Source organism: Pan troglodytes, chromosome 1, assembly GCF_028858775.2.
Source record: "Pan troglodytes isolate AG18354 chromosome 1, NHGRI_mPanTro3-v2.0_pri, whole genome shotgun sequence".
Taxonomy (NCBI): domain Eukaryota; kingdom Metazoa; phylum Chordata; class Mammalia; order Primates; family Hominidae; genus Pan; species Pan troglodytes.
This window is the reverse complement of record NC_072398.2, coordinates 3,978,641-3,998,921: the sequence shown is the minus strand read 5'-3', so window position 1 is coordinate 3,998,921 and position 20,281 is coordinate 3,978,641. Positions and strand designations below refer to the sequence as shown.

The 20,281-nt window shown below is 47.9% G+C and overlaps 1 protein-coding gene across 1 annotated transcript in view; it reads left to right on the top strand.

Moving 5' to 3' along the window:
* Positions 1 to 2,167: 2,167 nt before the first annotated feature.
* The window catches only part of KIF26B (kinesin family member 26B), a 565,489-nt gene continuing 547,375 nt past the window's right edge, over positions 2,168 to 20,281 (top strand). Inside the window, exons 1-2 of the mRNA XM_514315.8 lie at positions 2,168 to 3,150; positions 3,944 to 4,345. Of these exons, the coding sequence (XP_514315.4) occupies positions 3,088 to 3,150; positions 3,944 to 4,345 (465 nt within the window). The 5' untranslated portion in view covers positions 2,168 to 3,087. The remainder of the gene's footprint in view (positions 3,151 to 3,943; positions 4,346 to 20,281) is intronic.

Below are 20,281 nucleotides of genomic sequence, written 5' to 3'. Positions count from 1 at the left end.
TTCATATTATAGGCCGGATATGGTGGTTTCATGCCATAATCCCAGCACTTTGGAAGGCGGAGGCGGGAAGACAGCTTGAGCTCAGGAGTTTGAGACCAGCCTGGGCAACACAGGGAAACCTTGTGTCTACTTAAAAAAAAAAAAATTAGCCAGGTGTGGTGGTGTGCACCTGTAGTCCCAGCTACTAGGGAGGCTGAGGAGAGAGGATCATTTGAGCCTGGGAGATGGAGGCTGCCGTGTGCCATAATAGCACCACTGCACTCTAGCCCAGGCAACAGAGTGAGCCCCTGCCTCAAAAAAAAAAAAAATCCATATTATAATCATCAGAGCTAAAAAGTCAACAGAGAGATGAAACTGGAATACTGAAAAGTTACTCAATTAACAAAAAAAGGCATGAGAGACAGAAGAATGAAATAGAGATAGAAAACAGACCGATACTAGCAACAACATGAAACTCAAAAACCTGTGTTAAGTGAAAAAAGCCAAACCCAAAAGAGTACATGCTGTACGGATTCTATGAATTAAAAACCCTTCCAGATCAGTCCACACTAACCCATGCTGATAGAAATCCGAACAGTAGTTTCTTATGAGAGGTGGGGATTGCCTGGGAAAAGGTAGATAACCTTCAAGAGGGACAGGAATTTATAGATGTTGATTGAGGTGGTGGCCTACGCAGAGTACACGTTTGTCAAAATTCATAGAACTTAACAATTAAAATGTGTGCATTTCATCTTATGTATATACATTTTACATAAACATCAATTTTTGAAAGCTTCTTAAAAACTCTTGCAGAGCCTCCGGTTATAAACTTTAATCAACAGAGGGCGCTCGGAGCCCACCAAACACGCTTTGGGCCCCCAGCTACTTAGAAATGCAAATCAGAGCAGCTCTGGGCTCCCCCGTCTCCAAGGTGGATCGCGCAGCTCCCCAACACTCCCCCTCGACACCCCACCTTCCCCACCCGCGGCCTCGCCGGCTCGTTTCACCACACGCTGCTTTTTGGCTGATAAGCGGCTCGTGGCCAATGGCGATGATGTGTTTCGCGGCACCTACGCGAAATACAGATGCGGGTGGGAGCTGGCGCGTGCTGCCTGCAGGTGTACCTGCCCCCTAAGGTCCCCTATTGATAGGATCGCTTTTAAATTGGAAGTGGGAACGTAATGGAAACGTCCACTCTGTTCTTGCCATCTTCCTTTTGACCTTTTTACCTCGCTTTGGTGGCTGTGAAATATTCCCACGCAGGAGCTGGAGCGGGGAGGAGTGGGGCAGAGCACGGGAGGCACAGAAGAAATTGTCCCCGAGGAAGGCAGAGTGGGGGCGTGGCCCCAGGCTTCCAGAACCCCGAACCTTTGTCTTCTTGCCCCCTCCTGCGTCGTCCACAGCTCAGAAGGAAGTCAGCGACCAGAAAGCCCTGAGCGTCCCTCGCGCCCTCGCCCACCCCCGGGCTGGGTCTCCCCGCGGGCGCGGAGATGCCATTACACCCCACGTGATCCCTGCGCCCGGCCAGGCCTTCCAGAGGTGTCTCGCGGGGTGTTAATTAAAGGTCACAACAAAACAGACCTGCTGGCTCACCAGAAGAAATGTCCTCCCGTGAAATGAAAAATGACACCCCAGAGCAGCCACGTGTGCAGCCTGGCATACGCCGGCTTCCTGCGCTCCTGGGCGCTGCGCCGGGGGACTGGGGGCGGGGGGGGGCGATCGGAGAGGGAGCGATGACGGGGTGCTCCGGAGACCCCGCGGGGCCCAGGCGCAGGAAGAAACGGGCGGCGGAGGGCGAGGGGGCCGATCCCACGCAAGGAGAGGCCAAGGCCAGCTCGCGCCACACCCCCTCTCCAGGCCAGAGTCGTCCGCGTGCAGCGCGGCGAAGCCCTCAGTTTCCCCTGCCCGGCAGCGGCCCGCTGGGTCACCAGGCTCACCTGTCCCAGCCCCGGGCGGCTGAGTCCATCACAGACCGGGGCTCGGGCGGGCGGGGGACCAAGGGCCCTACTCCTGCGGCTGCGGTCGGGGAGGGTGGCCCCCCGGCCGGCCCGGGGTCGGTAGGGCAATTCCAGAATAGGTTTGCCGGGCAGGTCTCCGAGAACAAAGGGCGGGGGGAGGACCCGGCATGTTTGTGGACTTGTTTGTGACTCAATCCCTTTTGCACGGCGTTTCAAAGACAGACCTGCAAGCCTTGTCAGGAAGAGAAAGAACTTGGGGGCGGGGGAGGCTGGGGCACCGCATTTCCGTCCAGCCACGCTCGCTCGCTCGCGCGGCCCCTGAGCTCCAGGCTCGCGCAGCGGCGTTTCATTAGAGCCCCGGGCCCGGGCCGCGCGCCAGGAACTTCCCCGCACGCAGCGAGATCGACGATCCCCCGCCCCCAGCCCCGGCCCGGCTCCAGGCCTCGCAATGTCAGGCACGAGCGCCGCCACATAAAATGGATCCCGGCCGGCGCGGCGAGGGCGGCAGGTTCCCGAGGCTCCTCCGCGCTGCGCCCGGACGCACACGCGCGCTGTGACCGCCGACCGCTCCCGGGCCACGCGGAGCCGCCCCTCTCCCGGCCCTCGCGCAACTGTCAGGCGAAACGGGCCGGCGGATATTGGCTCGGCGACACGCCGAGGCTCCTCCCCGAGTCTGGATCTTTATATTTTGGGAGAATTTCTTTGAACTCAGTTACCAAGCTCGGTGAAGGAGACAAGTTCCCACAGCTGACTCGGCTCGGCTCTCCCACCTTCCCGGCCGCGGCCGCGAGCCCTGATTGTATCCCTCCCTTTCCTCGTGGGGGAGCACGGACTGACTTGGCTGAAGAAAATGCCAGTTCTGTGGATGTGGCCGTGACAAGAGGACGTGCGGCTGGAAGAGGCAGAAGGGGATGAGGAAAAGCATGCTTTGAAGAGAAGAATAAACCAGCGACCCCAACCCTTTCTGCAAATTGGTGCTATTACTTGTGGGATCCATTTGCTTTCATTCCCTCCCACCCCACCGCTGAAGAAACCTTGCCCTGAGGGCTGAGAGCCAGCCCCCTACAGCCGGGGGACGCTTCTGGGTTGGAGGACCTTCTGGATGTAGCGTTGGTGGAACCTTCAGATACTCTCCTCTGGAAAAGCCACCATGAATTCGGTAGCTGGGAATAAAGAGAGGCTTGCGGTCTCCACCAGGGGCAAGAAATACGGGGTAAGTTGTGACGGTACGACGCGGAGACGCGTTACCAGACCCAGCTCGGCGGGGGTCCCCCTTTCCCCGGGATCGTGCGGCCCCGGCCCCGAGCTCTCCCCGGCTGCAGAGGCGCCCCCGGGGCTGGCGGGGTTGTGAGTGCGCGGAGGCGGGTGGGCCGCGGGGACGCCCGCACACTCGCCTCGCTCTCGGAATTTTTTCAGCCCTCTCGTTCCTTCCTTTCCCCGCACCCGTAACTTTTGCAGCATTCTGCACTTCTAGGCAGAGTGAAGCCGAAGGGGAGGGTTTCCCATGAATGCTTGGCAGTACCTCGGATCGTTTAGCTGGAGCCGTGAGAGCCTCTCGTTTACCTGCAGGATCCGGAGAGTTGGACCCCGTATGAATAAAAATCCTGAAATCACAGCCCTCCCCCTCCCCCCCCATAGGGTCTTCCAGGATTTTGTTCCCGGGATCTTGCTGGGATAGGTGCCGGCTTCAAAAGCGTGAGGCGCTGAACCTATGGATCCCCCCCGCCTTGCAGAAGCCGTGGAAACGGCCCCGAGCGAGTCCCCTTCCTGACCCCAGGAGGAGGCCACCGGGGACCAGCGCCAGGGGTCACCTGGGCGGTGGGGACTCACTTAAGGACAATTAACGAGACAGATGGAGGGCAATTTGGCCGCAGGGCTTGGAGAGGTCCCCAACCGACTCCCGTGGGCGGTTCGAGCGGGTACTTGGTGGCGCACGTATGACCCAGCTCCTGGGCGCTGCGGCCCGCCGCCTTGCGGCCCCTGACACCGGCGTGTCTTCCCCGCAGGTGAATGAAGTCTGCTCGCCCACCAAGCCCGCCGCGCCCTTCTCCCCGGAAAGCTGGTACCGGAAAGCATACGAGGAGTCGCGCGCCGGCAGCCGGCCCACTCCTGAGGGCGCGGGCTCAGCGCTCGGCTCCTCGGGGACCCCGTCTCCCGGCTCGGGCACCTCGTCCCCGAGCTCGTTCACCGGCTCCCCGGGACCCGCCTCCCCCGGCATCGGCACTAGTTCGCCGGGCTCCCTGGGCGGCTCTCCGGGCTTCGGCACAGGCTCTCCGGGCTCCGGCAGCGGCGGCGGCTCCTCCCCCGGCTCGGACCGCGGCGTCTGGTGCGAGAACTGCAACGCCCGCCTGGTGGAGCTCAAGAGGCAGGCCCTGAAGTTGCTCCTCCCGGGGCCCTTCCCGGGCAAGGTGAGCGCCGCGCGGGGCTGGCTGGGGAGGCGCCGGGAGGGCGGGGCCGGGCCGCCACCCACAGCAGCTGCTCAGCCCGCCGCGACGTTGCGCGCCGGCTCCACGCGAGGGCCCCCGGCGGCGCTGGGGATGCTCCACACCTCACGGGGCTCTAGCACGCGGGGCGACCCATGCCCCTTCCTCAGCCAGGCCGCCCGGGGGGCAGGAGGACCGAGTCCCGAGCGCGAAGGGGCGCCCGTGGCCACAGGCCTCACGGCCCACGGGGGAGGCCCCCAGGTGGTCCCTCCTGCCGCCCCCTCCCAGCTCTCCCTGGCGGCTGCAGGCTGCGCTTCCGATGTTTCTCCCCACCCCCACCTGTGATCCTTTACAAAAATGTCAGCGGGAGCTGTAAAAGCAAGCTGATGCTGGGAGCTGGCATTTCCCACTGCCTGTTTGTGGTCCATCCTTTCCGCGGTTGCAGAAACAGAAACATACTCGAAAGCCAGCATTTTCCCCTTCTCAGTCTGTGTGTGTGTCTGAGGAAGATCCGGAGACGGGTGGCTCTTCGGAGCAGTGCTCCCAGCTGGCCTGCTCCTGCGCCAAGCACACTGGTTCCTCCATAGCAACCCTGCCCGCAGTGTGTGACTGGCCGGAGCCCCCAGGGGATAACAATGCGATTGTATTTGCACTGTTGGGTCCAAGTACTATCAAATGATAATATTTACTCTGCCACTTCAAAAGAGTTTTTATCAGTGGTTAGAGAGCAATATCAAGGAAATAGAGTGGATTGCTGTAGAGGTTTTTGACACTGTTGGTTCAACGTCAATTTCTGGTTTATTATTTCCGTGACTTTAGAAATGAAATACTGTGATTTCGAGTAGGCGTTTAGGAATGACTGCGTCTGCTGGCCCAACCTGCGTATGCAGATACACACGTTGATGTTTTCATAGGCAAGGGTTAAATTCAACAAATGCCCACAGACGCTGTGAAACTTAAAATGGGGAAAATGACCACCAGGAGAATTGGTTTTATGAATGCAGAACTTATCTCAAGAATAATGAACTCGTGGATTGTTGTCAGTGTACCGTTTTTGTAGAACTCGTGGATTGTTGTCAGTGTACCGTTTTTGTAGTTTGATACATCTGCCATGACATCCCAAGGATAAATCTCAAGGAATCAAAAAGCTTATTTCGCTCTTGCGTGCTAGACCTTCCGATTTAACACCGTTTCTTCACTCACAGATTTATTTGCTCTCGTGATCCTTCATCAATATTCATTGATTTTCTACTCCATCCGAGGCACTGTGCCAGGCACAGCAATGAAAATACCAGGTCCATTCATGCAGTCCTTGTCCACGTGGAGCTTAGATTCTAGTGGAGGATACAGATAACAACCACAAAACGCACAGTTCACAATGTCTTCACATTTGTGGAGGGAATGTAGGGTGCTGTGAGGTTGTTGAACTGGATGGGAGCATCTGATAAAGATGGAAGGGCCTTGGTTCTTAAAGATCTAATAGCTGATATTTGGCAGTCCTAATACGTTACAGCCTACCAAATTATTTTAGACCTTTCTTGAGGACCTATTCTTATAATAGGCTTATTGTGGCACTGGGTGTTCCTATATGCAAAGGCAGATCAAAATACACTCTTCTCATTTAAAAAAAGAGGAGGGGAAGGAAAATCTACAGAAGAAACAAATGTTGAAACTCATACGCATCCATCATGTTTTATGGAGTCCTGTGACCAGCTGGAATCTTGTTTTTATAGAAACAGCCTGTAACATTCACTCACAGTGTTACGGGAGGCAGCTCAATATATTTGCCAATTTTATGTGTGTGACAAGGTAAAACTCTTGTTGGTAAACTGATTGTATTGTCAGAGTGAGGTGATGGCCCCAGAAGAAACACTGGATTTGCTGAACCCCCATGCTCTGCAATGCCTTAGAGTGATCCAAGGACATCTAGAGAAGACCTGGTAGTCATGGGGGCAGTCACAGGGGATTACTTTAAGTGCATACGCAAATGTCACACAGTACCACAGTCGCCGGAGTTTTATATGTGAAGCAGCACAGTAAAGCGTGACATTTGGTGCAAGGGCATAGACAGGGCTCAGCCAGGAAGAAGGATGCTTTGCATCAGCTCGTTGTTAGTAATGAGATGTGGGGCCTCAATTTTAACTACAAAATTTCTGCAAGCCTTTGTGAATAATAATTGTGTGTGTGTGTGTGTGTGTGTGTGTGTGTGGTGTGTGTGTTTTAAGCATTTGTACCTTGCATTTAGGTACAATTTCCATTATACCTTTAGCATTTGCAACCTTATAGCCAAACAGTTGCCATGTTCTCTGGTGTACCATGGATGGAGGCCATGTAACTTGGATAAGACTTTTCTTCTTCCCGGAGCAATATTAATGAACAAACTGTGGACCACTGCAGCCCTCAGGCACAGAAGGAGTTAAGTTTCATTAGAACAAGAGGTGTCACTGTGACTCCAACATGCAGTTCGCTCAGTTCGCTCTGAAGAGTGAGAGTCTGGAAGATAAAGACATGTTTTTGAGGCGTAATTAACAAAAATCATCTGTGTAATTTGCTTAAGATGCTTCCCTGCATTTGGGAAATATTGTCTTAAATAGAGTGTTAAATTCTACTAGGTGGTATTAAACGTCTCCTAGGTAGATACTTAAAAGTCAAAAGCAGAATAGCACATCCAGGAAGCTTCATATTTTAGGATGGATTTGGTTCTGGTTCTTCCTTCACCACTGATTTACTTTGTGACATTGGGTAAATTAGTTTTCCTCTCTACTTTTTAACTTTCCTATTAATATCCTAAGGAAAAAAATGAATGAGACTGTTAAAACGTCATTAAAATGATCCAAGGTAAGGTCTGAAAAGTGCTTTCATTCTTTAGAGAAAGATATGAGGGTTGATGATTATTAATGAGCTCAGATTCTGTTAGATCTATGTTTTACAGAATTTAAGGTTTTTCTTATATTACTCCTGTCAGTTTCTAATTTCATCTGTATGTTTTCTAAACATGCTGCCATATGAGTTCTCACACTGTGCCTGTTGGTAGGTAGCAAGCCCTATTGAATCCCCCGTTCTGTCTTTGGAACAGTTGGTTAGGGAGGGGAGGTGAAGTAGTAGAGAGCCCATTCCGGGTATCTGGTTGGTTCCAGGAGCTAGTGCCTGGCTCTGGTGGCCTGAGAAGAACCATCTTATTCTGAGCGCTCCAATGGAGGATAGGGCTTCATGGTAGAAGATGACATTATTTGAACGTAACGGAGTGGGTGATAGTGTTGGCTGAGGTAGGAAATAGGAGGAGACATGGAATTGGATGGAGCTCAGAGGGAAGGATGATCATGAGTTTGGTTTTCCATGCAGCGAGTCTGAGCTTTCTGGAAAGAGATGGAGGCAGATTTAATAATAAAACACTTTGTTTTTGGCTATCTCAAGACTGGTGTGTAGAAGTGACAGCTGTGAGCTCACATAGCTCTGCTGTTGATACTCTGTATTCATCCTTTCCGATAGCAACTTACCTGGTGAGTAGACGTTTGTGCTTGGTGGCAGATTGTAAAACACTCAGATTGACTTTTATTACCTTGATCAGTACAAAAAGTACTTACTGGGTTTATATCATTTCTCTTTTGGTGCCGGTGAGTGGAAGTGGTCGGATAAAAGAATGTGGACGTGTAAAGTGTTGGGATTTTAAGTGAGAATGGCCCTTTTACCCATTGTAGCGTTCCAGTGTGTGAATACAAAACCATTTCATGTCCAATGGCAAGAGCATCTTTCCTGCTTTATACACAGTCAGGGCACTGAGCCAGAAATAGGGGCCAAGGAACGAATTGCTCAATTTTGGGCTAGCCTAGATCATTCTGATATCTGTGACAGAACTTTTGAATGGACTGGGCAAGTCCTACGAAACAACAGCCCAACGAAATTCCCTGGAGTAAGCAGTAAAGCTCCAGGTTGGCAAAAGGTTATCAGACATCTGTTCATTTCCATATCAATAAAAGAAAATCTTTTATGTAAAAAAAAAAAGTGCAGAACTATGTTCCTATCTGATTGTTTCTCAGTCAGATATTCTGAGTCCATTTATGCCCCAGAAATATCAGGAAGATTAGCCAGACATACTGAGAAGGGTGGCCAGGAATCACAGAGATGAAAGAAAGGAATGCGTCATAGGGGTTAAAAATGCCAAACGTGGACTCTAAATAGCCGGAGACCAAGTAAGTCTAGACTTGAGGAGATATAGATATCCCCACATGCATATTTCTGTATTTTGCCACCTCCAAAAGAGGGGTATGGAAAAATAACTAGACGCAAAAAGTCCCCCAAAAGCCATCATAAAACATTTTATAGATAGGATAAAACAGACATTGCACTTCAAGTACTTATTAATTATAAGGGACTTCTAGCTGAAATCTTCTCTTTCTTCTAAGAACATGTGGCTATTTTCAGAAAGCTTCATTTGAGTCTTTCTCATATCAGAAGTATTTTAGATAAAGGAGCAGTTAGTAGATAATAGCAGTCATGAAAAAGTCCTGCAGCATTTATCATTTGAAAATTTCTGAAACATTTTGGGAGTTTATAAAAACATTCCCAGGAGAGACATGTGAGCAGTAATCTCTTTTTAAGGCTTAGCAAGCTGTGGAATAATGGCAGTTCATTCTACCAGACTATTAATTGTGAAGCAACATGGTCAGTTTTTATAGTGACTTAATTCACTTTGCAAAAATCCCTGGCCTGCAATAATTCCTTCCACACCCATTGCAGATAGGATTACTACATTAGAAATGTGATTTTTAAATGGCTGAGACTGGTAGTTTGTCAGCATTTGGAAGGATTAAGTCAATTAAAATGGAGGCAACATCAGTTGCCATTTGTTATTTGGCATTATATCACAGATTGTACCATTAGTGGGCCAACAATAGCGATGATAGTAATAATAATAATGTGTAATAAATGGCTAACAACTATTGTCCTACATACCACGAACTACACACACACATAATCTCATATATTAAAGTGAAGATGAACGTGATTTTTTCTTTTTTACCCTGGAATTCCAAGTGCTTGATGTGGTTAAGATCATAGAAGGAAGCATGAGGAAAAAATATGCAAGGAACAGAGAAATCCAATCACACTTTCCCCCAGAAGCTGTTAAGGGTCCCTATGAGTAGAACTGACTGAGTGAGAGGCACCGGCTCGAGATGGTTATTATTTTTCCTGGGCTCACAGATGGGAATTTTACTTGCGGTGAGTGGGGAGGTTGGGGGAAAGTATGTGAGACTGTCAGGTTCTGAGGTGAGTAATTGTCTTGGCTGGAATGCAAGGGGCGGGGGGAAGGAACCTCCTTATATTTCCATGCACCCATTGGAGACCCTGTTGTCGTCCCTTCCTGAACAGAAAACCCTGCCCAAGGGCCCCGTCCTGACCTTCTGGGAGGAAGAGTTCTTCAGCCGGCCATTTCAGTGCCCCATCGGCAGGGCGGCCAGACCTCTGCTCTGTTTTGTCCTCAGAAAGATTGCAAATTGGCTGGTGTCTATGAGGGTTCTTGGTCATTTTGCAGGAATACAAGACAAATTTCCTTTTTACCACTCTCTCCAGTCACAAGCTATTCATCAGCATCCTTCCTGTTTCTCGTCTATGGTGTCATTGTGGCGAAGGAGCACTGTTGAGAATGCGCTCCCAATCGCTCTTTTATACCTATATATGCACCCATCAGAAATATCCTTTTTTTTTTTTTTTTTTTTGAGACGGAGTCTCGCTCTGTCGCCCAGGCTGGAGTACAGTGGTGTGATCTTGGCTCACTGCAACCTCTGCCTCCTGGATTCAAGCAATTCTCCTGCCTCAGCCTCCCGAGTAGCTGGGACTACAGGCGCCCGCCACCATGCCCAGCTAATTTTTGTATTTTTAGTAGAGATGGGGTTTCACCATATTGTTCAGGCTGATCTCGATCTCTTGACCTTGTGATCCACCCGCCTTGGCCTCCCAAAGTGCTGGGATTACAGGCAGAAATATCTTATTTTAAAGTATATCTGTGTAGATGCAAAAGGACTGGGGATACACCTGTATTCCTAATGTACTTGTGAAATATTTGTCAAGATATCAACTCAGTTTGTATCCATCATTGGCTTACCATTGCCTTTGGAGCTGCTCCAGAGCCTGTCTAAGAAAATTGGAAATGAGTCATTGTTAAAAAGATGTTTGTCCACCTCCAGGTCTCAAAGAACTCACCTGTGTTTTCTTCTAGGATTTAAATAGTGTCCTTTTTAATATTTAGATCTCTAATCCATTGAGAGATTATTTTGGTGCAAAATGAAAGATATAGATCAAATTTCATCTTTCTCTAAATGTCTATCCAGTTGTCCCCACTTTATTAAAACATTCTTCTTACTTGCAGACTTTTTCTTGTGAAAAAAAGAATTTATCTTTCTCACATTAATTGAAGATACCACCATTGTCATAAATCAAATTTTCAGTTGTATCTGGACCTATTACAGGATCTTCTAGAATGTTCTCACTCTGTTGTCCAGGCTGGATTACAGTGGCACAATCTCAGCTCACTGCAACCTCCGCCTCCCAGGTTCAAGCAGTTCTCCCGCCTCGGTCTCACAAGTAGCTGGAAATACAGGCACAGACCACCATGCCCAGCTAATTTTTGTATTTTTAGTAGAAATGGGGTTTCACCATGTTGTCCAGGCTGGTCTTGAACTCCTGACCTCAAGTGATCTGCCTGCCTTGGCCTCCCAAAGTGCTGGGATTCCAGGTGTGAGCCACTGTGCTTGGCCCACACTATTTTAATTATGGAAGCTCTGTAGCATGTTTTCATGTTTGGCAGGGCTAGCTCTCTCTCCCTCAAATAGTGCCTTTCTTTTCTAGGAGTTTCCTTGCCTAACTCCAATTTTTTTTTTTTGTTAGGACCGTGTTGAATGTATACATTAACGTGGGGGAATAGTTGGCATCTTTGTGGTGTTGAATCTTTCCCAAGAACATGGAATACCTTTTCATTTGAACAAGTCTACTTTTTAGCAATTTTTAAGAGTTTCTTCATATAGGCTTTGCACATTTCTTGTTAAACTTTTTCTTAGGTATTATAGCTTTTGTTGCTATTGTAAATGGAGTCTTCACTTCCATTCTCTCTTTTAATTGATAATTATTTATGTGAAGGATATTGATCTACATGTTTTATATCCCGTTGCCTTATTAAATTCTACTATATTCACTGATTTTTAAAAAATTGGTACTCTTGGATTTTCAAAAAATTTTGTCTTCTTCAAATATGGATATCATTACTCTCTTCCTTTGCTATTTTTATGCCTCTAATTGTTTTCTCTTTTTTGTTACATTGGCTGGTACTCCTGATACAGTGTTACATAATAGCGATATAGTGGGCATGTGTATATATTTTTTTCTATTAAGATGTTGGCTTTTGGACTGAGATCTGTCTATATTTTTAAAGTTAAGTAAATATCCATCAATTCCTATTTTAGTGTTTTATTAGGAATGGGTATTATATTTTGCCAAATGTCTTCTCAGTATTTACAGAGAAAATCATGCAATTTTTCTCCTTAAATTTGTTAATATTGTGAGTTATTATTATTGATTTTCTAATAGTGAACCATCCTTGTATTCCCATAATAAACCCCACTTGGCCACAGTGCATTTTGAAAAATATGCTTCTGGATCCAATTTGCTAATATTTCATTTATTGTTTTTGCTTTGATATTCATATGCCAATGAACATTTTTGATTCCTGTTTATGTGCCAGTTCTAGTACTATGCCACATTATAATCCAAATAGGAAAAATACTAAAATTCCTGCCCTGGAGCAACTCACAGTCTAGTGTCAGAGACAGGCAAGGAACGTGGCGAAGCGTAAGCGTTCCAGCCACAGGAAATGGCAGGCATAGGCCAGGAAGGGGTGATGCGTGCCCCCTACATATGGGGAACTGAAGTCGCACATGGTCATCATACACAGTATTTGCATGAGTGCGTGACAGGCTGGAAAGGAGGCAGATGGAGGATGAAAGGCCTTGTAGCCTATAGGCTGGACTTTATCCTGTAGGACGTGGTCAGCCATTGGAGGGCACTCATGAAGGGAGTGAAATGATCAGATATGCATTTAAGAAAGATTGCTGGCCAGGCACAGTGGCTCACGCCTGTAATCCCACAACTTTGGGAGGCCAAGACGGCTGGATCACCTGAGGTCAGGAGTTCGAGACCAGCCTGGCCAACATGGTAAAACCCCGTCTCTACTAAAAATACAAAAATTAGCCGGGTGTGGTGGCCCACACCTGTTAATCTCAGCTACTCAGGGGGCTGAGGCAGGAGAATCACTTGAGCCCGGGAGGCGGAGGTTGTAGTGAGCCAAGATCGTGCCACTGCACTCCAGCGTGGGTGACGGTGCGAGACTCCATCTTTAAAAAAAAAAAAATAAAGATTGCTGTGAGAATGAGCAAGAAGATGGGTTGGAAGAGTGGTGTCACCGAGACCAGTTGGGAGGCCCCTTGCAGTGGCTCGAGTGAAGAATGACATAGACTGAACTAGGGCAGTACAGACGGAAGGGAGAGGCAGCTCCAGCCTGACACATATCATATGTAGAAAACCCGCCATGGGGAGCTGCTGAGATACGGGGCCAGAGGGAGAAAAGATGATGCATTCTCCCAGGTTTCTGGCCAGGGAAAGTGTGTGGGTGGTGCTGCCAGTTATGGAGATGAAGAATACAGGCAGAGAAGGGGTTTTGTTATTGTGAGCCCAGTGTTCGAGGATGGCTGTGGATGTTAAATTGATTGGGGTCTCTAGAGCTTGAGGTGGAATGGTCCAATGGGCTCCTGTTGGCGCTCTAGAGCGGATTCTGAGGTGGAGATGTGGATCTGGGGGATGTCAGCATAGAGAAGGTGATGGAATCCACAGACGGCATGAGCTCTCCACAGATGTGTGGGGTGAGACGACAGACAGCTGAACATGAAGTGGTGGAGACCATTGACATCGAAGGGACCAGTGGCCTGAGGAGCTAAGAAGACAGACCAAGAAGGAGGGACCAGAAAAGAGGGATGAAAAACCAGGAGAAGGCAGTGTCATGGGAACTGAGGAAGGAGTGAGCTTCAGGGCATAGGGGTGACAAAAGGTCTGATGCCCTGGAGAGGTCAAGGAAGTAAGGACTGAGGTTTTCTTTGAACTGGCAAGGCGGAGGTCATGGATGTCTTTGTTGGAAGAATTTCTGGTGCCCTGGAGAAAGCCAATGGCATCGTGTCCAGGAATAGATTGAGAGGTGAGGACATCTCAGGCAGCATTTGAGTTGCTGAGGACACTGAGTTACAAGAGATCCACTTCTTGAGGCTCTTATTATCTTAAAATGAAGAACTACAATCAACAGACTTGCGTGCAAAACCAGGCTCCATCACTTAGGGTGTGACCTTGGGCAAGCCTTGGTCTTTCTAAACTTGGTTATTCTCATCTCTACAGTGGGAGTCCTGACAGAGCCCCACCAGGAGGATCGTGAGGATTAGGTGAAATTGTGAGTTGATAGTCAACCATCGCTTTCTGTTATTATTCCGGTGACTTTCCACAGGAAGTTGAATTTTATATAAGATTCCTACCCTCCTTCCTTCCCTCTTTCCTTCCTTCCTTCCATCTGACACCAAAATGGAGAAACAGCAGTCAGAGAAAATGAAAGCATTCAGTGCGTCTTTGTTTCTTCACCTCCAAGTGGATAAAGCGTCTCATACTTATTTATTCATTTGTGGAGTTGTCACCACAGAAAGTTTAAGGGAGCTCAGTGGATGTAAATAGCGACTCCTTTGGGTTGAGGTGCCATGAATATGGATTGAGAGTTTTTTGTCACAGATGGAAATCCCTTCTTTAAGCCCGGCCCCTCTCGTAGCCCCTCCAGGGAGACTTGGAGATGTGGCATTTGGCATTTCGGCTCCGGGGAATGAGGGAGAGCAGATTTCCTCCAGTGACTGCGCATGCGATGTGCAGATCTGAGCCGCACCAGGAATTTGGGCTTATCTGCCTTCCAATCCAGCTTTATCTGTTTCAGACGGTTTTCTTTGCAGTTGTACTTTGCTGATCCTATCACATCGATTCCAACCAGACCCCATGGGAAGTCTGCAAATAAAGAAGTCACCCTCCCCCACCAAGCAGGATATCCTGCACATACATCAGCTCTCAGGGCTGGAGTTGACCGTGGAGGAGAGGGATCCTGTGAGCTCTAATACAAAAAAACGAGACATTCTGAACGTTGCTATAGAGGTTAGCAAAGCAGAAGGCTCTGAGGGTAGAGTAAGTATTATTATTTTTTTAAATACGCAGAATGATAAATATGTCTTAAGTGTTATAGACCAGGTTACAGCTGAGGGACTATTTTGATTTTCCTTTTCTACTTATTGGAGTTTAAGTTCAATACTGTTGCCAACCACAAAAAGTTATTGGAACAAATTTTAGCTCTCCACACAGCATGGTTCTAAAATCTGTGATGGTTCTTACGTGTAAACTTTCTTTTTATATAATTTTTTTTTTGCTTGAAAGCATGAGCTGCAAATAATAAATTAAAATCCGCTTTTCTATCACAGGGGTGACAAATAGAAACTTTTATTTTGATATGTCCTTATCTAAGTGATGTCTGAGGTCTGTATATGCTAATTCAGGATTTTTTTTTCTGAGCTAACCTAGGAACCGATAGAACTTGAGATTTTTCTGCAGTGTAATTTCGTCTTTGAGTTGGCAGTGATGAGCAGCTACACTTCCCCATGAAACTCTATCATCGTATTTAGAGTGGTTGCTTTCTTTGGTGTTATAATCACTACTTCCCAACCCTTCCTCCACCTAACTGGTGGCTTCACACAACAATGGGAGACTCACCTATTAACTGATTAGAAGCCAGCAATAACAACCAGCACCAAAGGCTGTCGAGTTATCTAACCAAATGGTTGTACAGAAAATAAACAGCTGAATTCAGGCAAACAACTGGAAGCAGCCACCATTGTTTAAAAAAAATAATCACCTGCCCAGTTCAGTTGTGTAACTTTGCACAGCAGGGAGTCTCAGTCCTGAGCAGGTGGCAGAGTGTCTTCCCCATGGTACCATGGCTGGGAATTAGAGCATCAGGTGTCCTTTACCAAGACAGGCAGCGTGGTGATGGGGGCTGAGGGATAGATGGGAGGAGGGTAGAAAGGAGAGGAATAAGAGGGGAGGAGGAGGAGGACGGATGAGAGAGAGGGCGAGAAAACAAAGAAATGGGTGGTATACGCATCCAAGGTTGCCTACAATCCCAGATATTTAGGTGAAAAAGGACTGTCCTTGGATCTGGGGACAGAGGTGCAGTCCTGCTTCCAGCACTGATAAGCATTATGATCTTGGGAGAATCACGTAGCTGGCCTGTGCTTGATTTTTCTTTTGTAATCTAAGACTATGGTAGTCGGTGGGCTCTAAGCTTCTCCCAAGCCTGAGTCTCTGTGAAGCTGAGGCTTTGGGAGTCCACTCCGTGAACCCAGATTCCACAGGGATGTGCTTGGCAAAATCCAAGATGGGTTTCTGGCTGAAGCTGTTCTGTGGGCTGCCATGTTTGTGGGACATCTCATCTGCAGCCGGCCGCAGCGACCTCCTTGTTCGTCCAGCCAAGGGGAGGGACCGGAAGCCAAGGGGAGGGACCGGAAGCCAAGCGGAGGGACCGGAAGCCAAGCGGAGGGGCCGGTAGCGCCGTCGTTGCTGATGCTTCTGCTTTTGGAATTCGGATCATAAACTGACAGGGTTCTTCCTGTTTCTTAATCAAGCTATTTGTTTTACTGTCTAATGTGTTTGTAAGCAGAAATAAACTTAGACAAACAAAAGGACAATTGATTCTAGAAGAGCGATTTAGTATGGAATATTTGAAGAAAAGTATTGCCTTAGAAATAAGGATGTCTTGTAGTTAATTTTACATTAAAAGTTCTGCCATATTGATTAGGATTTAGAAATAACATAGGAAGAGTTCTTCCTGAGTAGCAGTATAGGAACACCAGAACTCTGTAAACATTTTATTCATCATTCTTCATCTGATTTTTTTCCAAAATCTTTTTGCTCCCTTTGATTTCTCTCTTTTTTTCTGCTCTTTCAAATGCCTAGACAGAGCCATATTGATTAGGCCAGTATTTACATATCACATGCCCCTGACGTGGGTTTAATGCCCCGTACTGTTTGATGCTGTGGTCTGGGAAAGAATGGAACAGGTAGCTGCCCGCTGAGTCAACGAGGCCCATGCAGTTATCATCGATTTTATTTTTCTCTTTAATCATTTAGCCAAGGTTGCCTCTTTAAAATATCTACTTCCTGGGGAATGTTTCCCTGACTCTTATTTCAAATCTAATACTTTGTATTTGAGTCTAAACACAATTCAGGGAATATAGCTATTAAAAGCAGAACTTGATTTTGTTTAACTAGTCCAGAGTGCGTGATGGCTTTGGAGCAGAGTGGAGAACAGGCACAGAGGAGCACAAGCCCCAGGAACACCGCTTGGTGCCCCTCCTTCGTCCTTCCACTGAGCTCTCTGCACGTATCTTACCAGGGCATGAATGGAGCATTCTGCAGCCAGACACATCCAACCCACAGCAAACCCTCCATGCAAGCTTGCCTGTGTCCTCAGACATTCTACCCTTTATTTCTCCTCTTGTTCTTTGCCCCTAAGTTTGTCCATGCACTCGACTTTCTAACGGGCCATGGTGTGTGTGTGTGTGTGTGCACAAGCACTTTGTGGAGGCCCTGAAGGCAGCAGGTAAGGTGGTAACACGGTAGACATTCTGCCCCAGGTTTCAGACATTGTTAGGCTGAAGCTTGTATTGGAGGTCAAGGCAGCTAATAAAGTGGGCCGTGCAATTACAAGAGCATTCAGCAGAGAAGGATGGCTGACTCTCGGCAGGCTGAGAGCAGAGGAAGCGGTTGGCAGCTCCTAGTCCTCCCGTGATGGCTTTACGAGCATTTTTTGCAGCCGGGGTGGTAAATGCGATACAAAGGCATGGTTTCAATATATCCAGTCAGGCACTCTGCTTCCTGTGTGAGGCATCCACTTGGGGGAAGGAAGTTGCCCGGCTGTGGGCTTTTTGTGGTGGTGGTTTCTGCTAATTTACCTTTTTTATAGAGGGCCCATAATTATTAGGGATCCTCCATAATGCCCCTTTATGGTGGTCAGGAAGGAGATAACAAAATGATGCAGAGGTTTAGGAGGCTTCCCCAGGGTCACCCAGAAAACCTCTGGATTCTGAATCTCCATCAGAGATTTAAGAGGATTTATTTATGCTGCTCTCTTGCCCATGTGGATCTCCTTGGCACTACACTCCGTGAGTGTAGTTAATGTCCTGTCTTGTTCACTTTGTTTTTTGTTTGGTGCCTGTGTACCAAGTAGATTTCTGGCGTTTTGAAAAAGAAATCACCTGTCCACTGCTGCATAACCAAAACGTCACTGGTGTGAAGGAAGAGGATGGTAGAGGGTGGGACGGTGGTGACAAATGGCGGGATGGGAGATGATGCCTGGGTGAGTCCTGGAAAGTGCCATGATGCCATCCCACTGACATGGCCTCCTGTATTCCAGCAAAGAGTGAAATTCACAGGGAGCACAGAGTAAGAGCAGCGCCTTCACCTCAGTGGAGCTTAGTCTAGGCATTTATGGGTCGGCTGGTTTGAGGGTCCTTGCATTTCTTGTCAGTCAATACGTCCTTGTTTTGGCTAAGTCTCATGCCCTCATATCCACTTCTACCCTTGCAGAATAAAGACATGTGGGAATGCTCACTGGATGCTTACAATTGGTTCCAGGTGTTCCAGGGAGGAAACTTATCAGAACCAAACATAGAGGGCAAATGTCTTAGCCAATTCATGCTGCTATAACAAAATACCACGAACTGGGTGGCTTATAAACAACAGAAATACTGATTTCTCACGATTCTGGAGGCTGGGAATTCTGAGATCAAGGCCCCATCAGATTGAGTGTCTTGTGAGGTCTGCTTTTTGATTCATAGATGGCACTGTCTTGCTGTGTCCTCACATAGTGGAAGGGACTGGCTAGCTCTCCAGGGTCTGTTTTGTAAGGGCAGGAATCCCAATTATGAGAGCTCTGCCTTCATGACCCAGTTTGCTCCCAAAGACCCACCTCCTACTACCATCACTTTGGGGGTTAGGTTTCAACATGATTTTGGGGAGAACATAAGCGTTCAGTCTGTTGCAGCAAGCATGAGGTCACTTGTCCAGACACTGACCCCTCAGGCAGTGTTCATGTTTGGTTTAATTTTTCCTTTATCTGGTAATTGATTCTGCACTGTCTCCATTATTTGGTGAGATGGTAACATGTGATTACATCCCAATGGAGTTGGGCATGGGAATAATAAAGAAATCTCCCTTCAAAGGCTTTGGACTACCTTAGAGTTTGAAGAGAGCGGAGGAATGCAGTGAGCTGGTTTTGATCTTTTGGTGAAAGTGACAAGGAGGCAGGATGGTTTTTCCACAGACATTGACAGGGTCGTGCTGGTTCTCCCAAAGAGAAATAGAGTAGAGTTCATCACATTAGTTAAGAGCACCTCTTAAGCACATTATATCTCTTCAGCACATTGTTTAAGAGCATCGTCTTTAATAATTCTTACATGGGGCCTGCACGGTGGCTCACGCCTGTAATACCAGCACTTTGGGAGGCCAAGGCGGGCGGATCACGATGTCAGGAGTTTGACACCAGCCTGACCAACATGGTGAAACCCTGTCTCTACTAAAAATACAAAAAAGTTAGCTGGGTGTGGTGGCACATGCCTGTAATCCCAGCTACTCAGGAAGCTAAGGCAGAAGAATTGCTTGAACCCGGGAGGTGGAGGTTGCAGTGAGCTGAGATCGCGCCATTGCACTCCAACCTAGGCGACAGAGTGAGACTCCATCTCAAAAAAAAAATTCTTACATGGGACAAAAATCACTATCCTATGTCAATTGAAATAAAGGCCATTAATTTTTAACACTGTATAAATTGCCTTTTCTCCTGGGAACTTCAGCATATTCTTTTAAATTATTAGCATTTTATAATCATAGAACGATGGCATAGAAGGAACCTACAGGGTGTCCAGCATTGCATTACAGTTCCCTGATGAAGAGCATGGTTCTTGGGGTCTGGCCATCCCATCAGGATTTGTATCTTTTGCTCTGCCGCATACCAGCTCTGGGAACCTAGAGAAGGCCTTAACCATTTTCCATGTTGGTTTCCTCGCTTGCACGATGGTGTTAATCATAATAACTGCTTCACAGGTGTGTTTTGTCTGCTGCATGGTAGTCATTCATTAAATGTGAGTATCCAAGCTCCCATCCCAAACTGCCAAAAGGGAAAAGTAAAACTTACACTTTTAGACAGCGACCTCCTGACTCCAGGGTTCATTCCATCTCATTAACAGTCAGTTCATTCATTTTTCATTTCCTTATCCATCCACCTGTTTGTTTATCCACTCATCTACCTGTCCAGCATTTCTTTGGCCTTCACCGTACATTCGTGTGTCTAGACTTGGTGGTGGGGATGTAAAGATGACTAAGACACAGCCCTTGCCCTCAAGTCCCTCCCAGTCTGGTGGGTGGGGTGGGTACAGAAGCCACGTGGTAAGTGCAGAGTTACGACACTTGGGGAGCAGCCAGCATGGCTCCGGGCTGCTGGAACATTGCATCTTTCTTTTCTTACAGGCCCCGCCTAAGAAGTGTCATGGCTGGGAGGGAGTCAGAAGGGGTAGCTTCCTAGAAGGGGTGATGATGGAGAGGAGTTAGTGAGAGAAGACTGAGGAAGGTGAGGAATCTCATAGCTAGAGACCAGAAACGGCCTTGAGGGGCTGCAGGAACCCAAAGAAATGCAGCATTGACAGACAGGAGGTGTCCAAAGTGGGTGGCCCAGCTGGGCACGGTGGCTCACACCTGTAATGCCAGCAATTTAGGAGGCCGAGGTGGGCAGATCACCTGAGGTCAGGAGTT